The 11,385-nt window shown below is 41.7% G+C and overlaps 1 protein-coding gene across 5 annotated transcripts in view; it reads left to right on the top strand.

Annotated features, from left to right (window-relative positions):
* Window positions 1-11,385, top strand: part of DZIP1 (DAZ interacting zinc finger protein 1) — a 51,517-nt gene that overhangs the window by 38,764 nt on the left and 1,368 nt on the right. For all 5 annotated transcript variants that reach the window (XM_070799918.1, XM_070799921.1, XM_070799919.1 and 2 more), the window contains 6 exons: window positions 2,700-2,862; window positions 3,153-3,282; window positions 4,775-4,828; window positions 6,502-6,698; window positions 8,222-8,352; window positions 9,519-9,696. In XM_070799918.1, the coding sequence (XP_070656019.1) occupies window positions 2,700-2,862; window positions 3,153-3,282; window positions 4,775-4,828; window positions 6,502-6,698; window positions 8,222-8,352; window positions 9,519-9,696 (853 nt within the window). The remainder of the gene's footprint in view (window positions 1-2,699; window positions 2,863-3,152; window positions 3,283-4,774; window positions 4,829-6,501; window positions 6,699-8,221; window positions 8,353-9,518; window positions 9,697-11,385) is intronic.

The following is an 11,385-nucleotide window of genomic DNA, read 5'->3' as shown; positions in this document are numbered from 1 at the left end:
GTATGATCTGTAACTACCACCCAGGTCAAGAAATCCTTCATTTCCAATATCCTAGAAGACTCTGGCTTTCCTAAGTCGATATTGCTCCATACTCCCCAACCAGAGGCAATGGCTATTTAGATTTAGTTTTGTTTGTTCTTAAACCTCATATGAGTGGAATCCTACACCGTGTAGTATTTGTGTCATTTGTTTTGCTTATGATTTTTCTTTAAGATTCATTCATATTATTTCATTTTACATAGTTTGTACTATAATATTGTGGTGTATAAATACACTACATTTTATCTGTTCTCCTGTTGAGGGCCATTTGGATTTCCAGTTTGGGCTTTTGGGCTTTACATTCTTGTACTGTCTTTTGGTGGACATGAACATTCCTTTCTCTTGGATGTATATCTAGGATTGAAATTTCTAGTTTTAGTAGGTGTAGCCAAATAATTTTCCAAAGTGTAAACATTGACATATCCCTATGAGTGTGTGAGAGCTCCTGTTGTAGCTGCATATGGTTTTGGGGTTATATGTTTTATTTGGGACATTTACTTTTATCCTATAAATATAAAAACACCCTTTTTTTATTTTTCCTTTTTTTTTTAAATTTTATTTTTAAACTTTACAATATTGTATTAATTTTGCCAAATATTGAAATGAATCCGCCACAGGTATACCTGTGTTCCCTATCCTGAACCCTCCTCCCTGCTCCCTCCCCATAGTGGGTCGTCCCAGTGCACCAGTCCCAAGCATCCAGTATTGTGCATCGAACTTGGACTGGCGACTCCTTTCATACATGATATTATCCATGTTTCAATGCCATTCTCCCAAATCTTCCCACCCTCTCCCTCTCCCACAGAGTCCATAAGACTGATCTATACATCAGTGTCTCTTTTGCTGTCTCGTACACAGGGTTATTGTTACCATCTTTCTAAATTCCATATATATGTGTTAGTATACTGTATTGGTGTTTTTCTTTCTGGCTTACTTCACTCTGTATAATAGGCTCCAGTTTCATCCACCTCATTAGAACTGATCCAAATGTATTCTTTTTAATGGCTGAGTAATACTCCATTGTGTATATGTACCACAGCTTTCTTATCCATTCATCTGCTGATGGGCATCTAGGTTGCTTCCATGTCCTGGCTATTATAAACAGTGCTGCGATGAACATTGGGGTACACGTGTCTCTTTCCCTTCTGGTTTCCTCAGTAAAACACCCTTTTTTAATGTAATGCATAGTTTTTTGTTTACTTTTTTGTCTATCTGGGCTTTAACAATTAAGTTTGGAAACACTGAGTTGGGGATCTAAATTTATTTCCAGTTGGATCAGTTGTTTCAATATCTTTTGTTGAATAACCACCCTTTGTTTGTTTGTTTGAAATAGCAGTCATAAAGTTCATCTTTATATACATTTGGATTTATTTTTGGATGTTCAATGATTTTATCCTTTCAATTTTTTGGTATTTGTTTGCTAACACCATACTGGTTTAATTTTAGTACCTTTGTCCTATATTTTAGTATCTGTTATAGGCCATGCCTTTTTATTACTCTTATTTCAAAAATGTCTTGGCAGTTCTTTCATATTTTGTTTTCCAGTGAACTTTAGAAACAGCTGCTGCAGTTCCAAAATAATCCTTGCTGGTATTCTGATTGGAATTGCTTTAAATGTTGTGTATTATTTAGGAAGAATTGACATTTGTACAGAATTGTGTCTTTGCATCCAGCATCAGGGTATAGGAAGACAGGCGCTGAACACTGCTCACACAAACAGCTGGTAGATCCATAATGATTATAGGATGTGAAATGAAGGAAAAGTAGAAGGGATTGAATAATTGAGGTCAGAGAAACTGCTTGGAGGTGGCAGTCGATCTGATGATGAAGATTACTGCCCTGGGCAGCTGGATGGGTGGTGGGGCCACTTCCTGGAATGAGGAAGACTGAGGGAAAGGTGGGGGAGGAGATGGGAGTGTGTGTGTGACACTGATATTGAATAAATGAATAAATCACTCTTTAACTGATTTTCGTCTTAGAACCTTTCAAATCCTGAAGAATTTTCTCAAGTCACCTCTTAAATTATGGCATTTTCATAATTGAAAGCCTGATGATTTTTCTCTTACCTGTGGCATAACTAGCCTTGAAGTTTTTCATTGTGGCATCAGTCTCCTTTTCTGCTCTCCTCACCTGTTCCTTTGTAGCATTAACCCCTGGACACCTTGACCGGTACTGCCTCATTGGCTGCCTTCCCCACAAGGTGCCCCATCTGATCCCACCCTTCTTTTTACTTGTTTCATCCACCCATCCTTCAGGGCACAGCCCAGCCTCCACCTTAAGCCTTCTTGGGCCACTGAGGCCTCTGATGGCCTGAATCTCTGAATTCCTCCAGCCCTTGTAGACTCATTCAGTCTTTATCACACATCTTGCATTGTTGGTTAATCAGTCATAATCAGTCACTCACATGCCTTCCATGCATTTAGTCCTGATCCCAAATGCACAGTATCCCTAACCAGCCATGTATAATCTTACATGCTCCTTATGTGTCCCGTTGCACCTTGAGCTCCTTTTGGGGCTGGGACCATGTATTATATGTCAGGGCATCCCCATCTTACATGCAGCAGTCAGGACAAAAGATTGGCACACTTAATGCAGACAGACATCCATGAAATGAAAAACATCAAAGGATAATTGATTAACTTAATGTTTTGTTCCTTCAGGATATACGTGGTATTCCAAGTGATCACTTGAATAGAGTGCTAAGAACTGTGGAATCAACAAGACATGAGCGAGAAAGACAAATACCTAACATTCAGCAAATTCGAGAATTCCTTGAACATCAGGTCAGCTGTAAAATTGAAGAGAGAACACTGCTGTCCACAGGTAAGCCTGTCACCCACTGCCATTTCATGTCTGCGGAAGTATTAATAGAGCAACCGTTTCATGATTTTATATGGTTCACAAACCTTGGCACTTAATTGGCAACTCTGTTACTGCTTGAACCATTAAATGTTGCATTTTAGATTGTATTTTTACAATTAAAAACCTCCTGTAGTGTGGACTCTAGACCCTTGAGATGGGCTTGTTTGTTTCAGTGCCAATGTAGACAATATTGTAGCGTTTTCTTCTGCTTTTCATGCAGTGGAGACTCACAAATGACACTACTATTCCAGACAGGTATGGTGCTTCTCAAATGGACACCCTTTCAGCTGGAGAACTACCCAAAGCAATTCACCTTCCTCCCAAAAGCAGACAGCTGATTAGACAAAGACCTGTTTTTTCTGATAGAACATCTATTCCAAAGTGAGTATTTTCAACTCTAATTTTTTTTTTAAATATTTGTCTCAGCTTGGGCTGCTATAACAGAATACTATTGACTGGGTGGCTTAAATAACAGAAATATATTTTCTAACACTTCTGGAGGGTGGAACTCTGAGATCAGGGTGCCAGCCAACATAGTCAGGTTCTGGGAGGCTTCTCTCCCAGGACTTACAGATGGTCAGTGAAAGGTTGTTGTTGAATCACGCGAATATACCGGGATTCTTGGCCCCCGGAGGAGAAGAATTCAATCCGGGGCCAGAAACAAGGCTTGATCGCTCAGAGCTTTTGTGTAATAAAGGTTTATTAAAGTATAAAGGAGATAGAGAAAGCTTCTGACATAGGCATCAGAAGGGGGCAGAAAGAGTACCCCTCTGCTAGTCTTCAGCTGGATGTTATATAGTCACTAGCAGTCTGTTAATGAAAGAAAGGAATGTCTTAAAATTCAGAATGGCACCAGACCCCTCACCCATAAGATGCATTTTGGGATAATCTTGGCACCAAATGGTTTATCCTGGGCCATAAAATGATTAACTTGAATCTTGAAGAAGGGCAGATCACCATACAAATAGTTTCATTTACATAGATTAGGGGAACAATATCTGAGTATAACATACTGGTTTGTCAAGTAGGTTCTGGGCCAAGAGGCGAACCGACTTGGAGACAGAGTTTGGGGTAAAGACATAGTACATTAGCATAGCTTAAGACAAACATTTCCATAAGAAAAAGGCATTGGTTATCTCTAGCCTCAAGAATAGCTAACTTCAGGTGAAACCAGGTGTCATTATGGCAACACAGTATTTTAAGAGAAACCTCCCTTTAAATTTGTATAGAGAAGGAAAAAATATTGCTAGTTTGTTTCCTCCTGCCGCTTAAGAGAGATAAAAATGTCTGACACTTGCAGGCTATTTCCTCCATTTGGAGACCCCTGGCCTTCCTGCCTGTTACCCTCTCATTTTCATCGACTCCAGTCCCCAGGTCCTGGTCTACAAAGACTGTGAAAAGTTTGTCCTTTCTTCCTCCTTAAGAATTCCAGACCCCTCTCTCCTTGGGGACCCCTAGATTTCCTATCAACCTGCCTAGGAAATGACTCTCTCATCAGCTTCTTACTGTGTCCTCATATGCCAAGAAGAACAAGAGAGCCTTGGTCTCTCTTCCTTTACCCACGGGGGCACTAATTCATTTCTGTGTGGGCCCCATCCTCATGACCTCATCTAAACCAAATCACCCCATCTCCAGATACCATCACACTGAGGGCTAGGGCTTCAACACAGGAATATTAGGGGGCCACAAACATCTACCCCACAGCAATGTGTGACCCAACAGAGAATCACACTTGGAATGCCTACCCTTCTCTCAGTTTGGGGAGACTCATAACTGCTCACCCTCTAATAAAGCAAAAATCACCAATTCCATAGAACTCTATTTTAAATTACATGATTTGCTCATGCTGGAAATATTTTTCTCTTGCTTTTAGAGTTAAGAAAAATGCCACAGAAGATCATTTTCCCAGGAGGTCTTCCACTATTGTGTGAGTACCAAGGGAGCAGGGCAAGGTAGTTTTTAAAAGTTCTTTTCACTGAACATTCCTTTCACTGTAAATTAGTATGTTCATTGTGGTTCACTAGAGCCATAATTATTACATATCATATTTAATCTGTGATTCCTTTGTTACACCTTCGTTTCTTTGTCCTAAGTCAGTAGCACTTGTGGCCTCCCTTAACAAGTGGGACCACACCTGAGTCATGTTTGTTATTTCCCACCCCCACCCCTGCCTAGTTTAGTAATTTTCGATAAACGTGATAAGTTAAATGCATGATGTTGCTGTTTAGTGGCTGGATCCATGATGGTGTATCTGGATAGAATTTTAGTGTTCCAGCTTCTTGTGGAAGTTGTTAACGGCCTTAGACCTTACTCTCTTAGGCTCGCTTAGGATACTGAGAACCCTATCTCAGTCATTCCTTAACTGTGTCACACTGACTCAGGTGATTACCTGTTTTAAGCCTCAGTTGTTCTATCTGTAAGATGGGATGATGCCTCCTCTTTCACAGGATAGTTCTACAAATTAAAATGAGAACATATGAAAAGGACTTGGCCTCAGTGCTTGGCATTTGTGGGTACTCAATAAGTTGTAGGTATATTATTGTTATTAATTATGAGTAAAACTAATTTTATGATAATTGAATTCCATAGTAGAGAGAATAAATATAATAAAGACACTGTAAATGATAACTCACCCTTTAGAAGCACTTATCATGTAATAATCTCATGGGAAGAGCTTTATTTCATGGGATGTAATGTAACTGAACATTGTGTGGAATTTAAGTGCTCAGTGAATATTTTTTAAATGAATGGATACTGCTCTGAATTTGTTTCACTTTAAAGTGGGGTGATGATTTACATGATATTACAAATGAGTGTGTGTATTAATATAAAAGTACTTGGTAGGGTACAGTATAAAGGTAAGCTATAAGTAATGCATGCATGCATGCCTGCACGTGTCCTCAGTCGTGTGGACTCTTTGCAAATGACACTATTTTAAAAGACAGCATAGTTTTATCCCAGAAATATTTTTTTCCACTCTAAAATATGTTTCTTAGGTGTGTAAAAACTAATATTAAAAAAATACAAAATTTGAGTTTAGAGGAGTAATGTCCTAACTTCAGTCCACTTTGGTAAATTTATGCTATGTGGCATGTGGTTGGCAGATATAAATTTGAAATGACCAGTCCGCCTTTTGCGTAATAAGTCCTCGGCCTGGCCGCCATCTTGTTCTGTGGCCACGCAGGCGTTTGTTAGGCTCTCTTGAGAAAGTTCCGACCCCTTTAAGGGGCATGCTGCTGCTGCTGCTGCTGCTGCTGCTGCTGCTGCTGCTGCTGCTGCTAAGTCACGTCAGTCATGTCTGACTCGGTGCGACCCCATAGACGGCAGCCCACCAGGCTCCCCCGTCCCTGGGATTCTCCAGGCAAGAACACTGGAGCGGGTTGCCATTTCCTTCACTGAATGAAAGTGAAAAGTGAAAGTGAAGTCGCTCAGTCGTGTCTGACTCTTCGCGACCCCATGGACTGCAGCCCACCAGGCTCCTCCGTCCATGGGATTTCCCAGGCAAGAGTACTGGAGCGGGGTGCCATTGCCTTCTCCATATTGTCTGTAAACCCTGAAACATGGAAACAGCGCCCCCTGTTTGGGCTTTGATTTGTTTAGGACTCCTCCCTTCAGTTCCGAGGAGGAGCTGGATGCTGACGACCTCGTCCAGGCGTTCGCTTCCCCAGATGTACTTCCTGTGCTGTCGTCTAAAAGCAACAAGAGTAGTTTCGGAAAGAGCACCGTCGTCAAAAGCGACACTGACTGGACCGAGGGAAGTGAAATTGAGGACTCTGATATTTCCCCCAAGCCCACAGGTAAGCTTTCCTTTACTGAAAACCCGTCTGGAAATTTTGATTTTAGGACAGTGGTTATCAACCACAATGCTTCTGTGGACAGTGGTTCTCAGCTCTCCATACCGGGCATCTGAGCTGAGAAAGTTCTCGAGGAAACGATGTGACCATAAAATGAAAGTGCTAGTCCCTCAGTCTTGTCCGACTCTGCGACCCCATGGACTGTAGGCTGCCAGGCTCCTCTGTCCTTGAAATTCTCCAGGCAAGAATACTGCAGTGAGTAGTCATTGGCTTCTCAAGGGGATCTTCCCAACCCAGGGATCCAACTCGGGTCTACTGCATTGCAGGCAGATTCTTTACAATCGGAGCCACAAGGAAAGAAAGTATGGGGTTAATCTAAAAATTGTTGATGCCTGAGGAAAAATGGAAGGGGCTTAGCAAGTAGTTGATGTTCAGGTGGAAGGAGAGGAAGGGGTTGGGGATGTCTGGGTGTATTAGTAACAAACGCAGGGTTGCTGTAATGAAGTACACAGTGTGGCTTAAACCACAGAATCTGCCTCATAGGAGCTGGAAGACCACAATCAAGGTGGCCAGGTTGGATTCTTCTGAGAGCTATGAGGAGAGGACCTGCTCTGAGTCTCTGTCCTTGGCTTGTAGATGGCTGTCTCCTCCCTATGTGTACTCACGTTGACTTTCTCTGTGGGTGCCTCTGTGTCCAAATTTCCCACTCTTGTCCAAGGACACCAGTTGTGTTAGATTAGGGTCCTCCTTAATGACCTCACCTTAACCTAATTACCTCTTTAAAGGTCCTGTCTCCAAATAAGGTCACCTTCTGAGGTAATGGGGGTAAGGACGTCAACGTACGCATTTGGGACACAATTTAACCCCTAATACTGTGTGTCCTTGAGAATAACTGTTCTAACACACCATGCTGCCTTTTGGAAACGGGGCAATTCTAAAGGAATGTGAGGTCCAAGTTGGTGATTGCTGATAATTTGCCAAGGAGAAGAGGCAAAAGGGTCATTAAAAAAAGAAAGAAAGAAACTCTGTTTAATGCAACTTAAAAATTCTATATTTTAAACATATCAGATGTAATTAGTTTATTGTATAGAATTTGTATATACCATGTATTTTTAGAATCACATAAAATATAACTTTTAAAATAATTGTTTTTGAAAATACCATATGAATATCCATTCACACAGGCTGCCTCACTGAAATTAAAAGTTTCTGATCATGAGTCTGAATGACATCCTTTTTTGATTTAAACTAAAAATTTTATTCTTCTAGTCTAGAGGATCATGATTTTTTAAAAGGCATTATCTGTGATGCTTGGACTCTCTCTGGAGAAGGAAATGGCAACCCACTTCAGTATTCTTGCCTGGAAAATCCCATGGACAGAGGAGCCTGGCAGGCTATAGTCCATGGGGTCACACAGAGTTGGACACAACTGAGCAACTAACACACAGACTCTCTCACATTGTAAGATTATTTTGGAACTGAAGACTAATTTTTAAAACGTTACCTGTTTTCTATGGGTCCTATAGGAACCTCCATTAAAACATTAACTGGAAAAGTTGAAAAGACGGTTTCAAATCACAGAAATATGAATAAGCCAGTTGGTGGAATTAATGTTGCTGACACATTCATCAAAAAAGAACTAAAAGAAGATCTAAAGGTGAAATCACTTTTACTTGTTAAACATACACAAATTCATCTTTTAATGAATATATCATAATAATAGTATTTTGTAGTGAAATGTAAAACAAATACAATTATTTAGTACAGTAGAGATTTTTACTTTATCTTGTTTTCAGTATTGCATTTCCATAGGGAATCAAAGATACTGAAAGGATAACTGGTAATAATACATCTTACGCTTATCAGGTTTTACAGGTTTTCAGAATCCTGCCACGTGTATTATTTGACACTGGTAGATATTAGGTAGTTTGTTCACAGAAACTTGTGACTGAATAGAATCTGGGCTTTCAGATATGAGTCCAGGAACCTTTTTGCTACCAAGATAGGACCTGGAAGGGAAATAGGGACTTTTTAGAGTTTACCCCACTTGGCAGCTGGAGTCCATGACATGCTTTAGAGAGACTGTGACCCGAGCGGAGGACAAAGCCGAGCTCTCCTCCCTGAGACTTTGGGCACACTCCAAGCTCTGGCACCAGGCCCCGGAAGTGCTCCTGTGGATGGAGACCTGGGTGGGCTTCTCTGTGTTGACCGGGTCTTCCAGTAGTAGTTGCTCTTTCTTTAATTTTTCACCTACATTAGATTTAATTCTTCCCTGCTCATCTGTGGAATCCAGAGCATTCTGTCCAACTACTTTCATAAGTTAGTGCCATTTGTGTTACCCAAGCCCAAAATGACAAAAAGTCACATCAGTCAAGAGCCACCGTGTCTTCCTTAGAAGGTGCACTGGAGAAATACACAGTCCTTCCCACCGGGGCCGCTTTCGCAGGGCCCTCATGTGACGTCTCCTGCAGTTAAATGTCTTAGCATCACAGAGGTAAGAGCCCCAGAGCTGGTCTGACTGCTCCTTGGGGAGCATCCTGACTTGACTTTACAACGTAGTTTCTGGAATTTTCTAAATTCACGATTGCTGCATAGGAAACATACATTTCCATGACAACAGACAAAAAGATGTGGTTCCCTCTGCTTTCGAAGCACAGATTTCCAAACCCATTTCATCGCCCTCAGAGATGACGAGATGAGAGACACTCTGAGGCTCCCAACTTCTTACCATTTAGCGTCAGTGGCCCAGTCTGTTTGAGGGGCTCTAACACACACGGTTTCTTTAGGGAACATTCATTTTTCTCCGCTTTTTTTTTTTTTTAGTGTACAGATGTGGACGATGATGACTGGGACATATCATCCTTAGAGGAAGACAGATCTATAGGGAGAAAAGCTGGGCGAGAACAGAAGGAACCTCCTCCACCTGTGAAGAATGAGTCAAATTCTACTCAAGTGCCAAATGCCTGGGTTGCAGCTAACCCAAAAGGACCAAAGGGAGAAGGTTTGCAGTTTTGGTGTCTACCGGAAGCCTTTATAAATACCAGACTACCCAACGGGCTTCCCTGGTGGCTCAGCGGAAAAGAATCTGCCTGCCAAGCAGGAGATGTGGGTTTGACCCCTGTGTCAGAAATATCCCCTGGAGAAGGAAATAGTAACCCACTCCAGTATTTTTGCCTGGGAAATCCCATGGACAGAGGAGCCTGGCAGGCTACAGTCTGTGGGGTCACAAAAACGTTGGACACGACTGAGCGACGTAAAAAACATTATTTTAATAAGGACTGAATGTGAACAACTTACTGATTTAGTATCTATTTACTAATTTTCTAAATTTTAATTTCAGTTTCTAATCTTTTGTCTTTAAAAATTTTAAACATCTATTTTTGAAAGTGGCCCTACAAATACTCTTCACGTAGATGCCTCCTAGAAATTTACATTTCTGAAACATACCTAAATGAGGCCACTTTTTTCGTGACTATCTTCCTGTATTCATCTGTGTGTTAAATATTGTTATTTTCTTCCAAGGAAGATTCTTCTTGGAACATTGTAGCCAGTGGAATGAAGGACCAGGGAAGCTGTTTACTGCCATTGATCCTATCTACCCAGGCTAGAGTCTGGATAATAAGTCCACTCACTTAACCTCTCAACACATTTAATCTTTAAAATCAGAAAGTATAATTTGTATTTTTTTAAATCAGAGAAGTTCTTTTCCACGTCCCCCCAACCGCTCCTGCCCCCTACATACCCACAGTGCCTCCTCCCAGCCATCCTTACATCCCTGCAAGTAACTGGCTCAGACTTGTTTCTGCTGCTGCTGCTGCTAAGTTGCTTCAGTCGTGCCCGACTCTGTGCGACCTCAGAGATGGCAGCCCACCAGGCTCCCCTATCCCTGGGATTCTCCAGGCAAGAACACTGGAGTGGGTTGCCATTTCCTTCTCCAGTGCATGAAAGTGAGAAGTGAAAGTGAAGTCGCTCAGTCGTGTCCGACTCTTAGTGACCCCATGGACTGCAGCCCACCAGGCTCCTCCGTCCATGGGATTTTCCAGGCAAGAGTATTGGAGTGGGTTGCCATTGCCTTCTCCGAGACTTGCTTCTAGACTTATCGATTTTAGACGTGAACTTTCTAGGTGCTGATAAGACAGATGAAGATTTGGCTCCTTCTCCACTGCCTGCACCTCTCATGCCCCCTCTTCGGTACTTTCGTTCCCCCATCTATAATTTTAAATGAATACATGCACATCTCTTGGTCTGTTTATAGCAGGATCTTGTACCCCGCCCCCCGCACTTCTAAGATGAACCATTGCTGCCTCTGTCTTCACTTGATCTCTTCTCTCCACCAATGTGTCAGGTGTTAACACTGACCTGTTCTGTCACCATCATAAGTTTTCTGTGCTATGTCTCAGCATCCATCCTCATCATTGAAAAAGCAAAAGATGCGTTTACGCTACAATGACTGTGGAAGGACTCGGGACACTCAGAATCGCTGAGTACATTTCCTCCTGCCGGTGCCATGACCCCACGCCCCTCAAAGAAAACATCCCTACTTATGCTCAAGTGGAATTCTCTGTACTCTGTTTCAGTGGCTCAAGGCACTTTTGATCTAACTTCACCTTTAAGCTCATCTATGCTAGAGAACATATTTTTAGCATTTAGTCTCTCCCTGGCTTGTTAATTTTATTCTCCTCTCTTAATG

This window comes from Bos indicus, chromosome 12 (assembly GCF_029378745.1).
Source record: "Bos indicus isolate NIAB-ARS_2022 breed Sahiwal x Tharparkar chromosome 12, NIAB-ARS_B.indTharparkar_mat_pri_1.0, whole genome shotgun sequence".
Classification (NCBI taxonomy): domain Eukaryota; kingdom Metazoa; phylum Chordata; class Mammalia; order Artiodactyla; family Bovidae; genus Bos; species Bos indicus.
The sequence above is the reverse complement of the archived record's forward strand: the minus strand, read 5'-3'. Positions and strand labels throughout refer to the sequence as shown.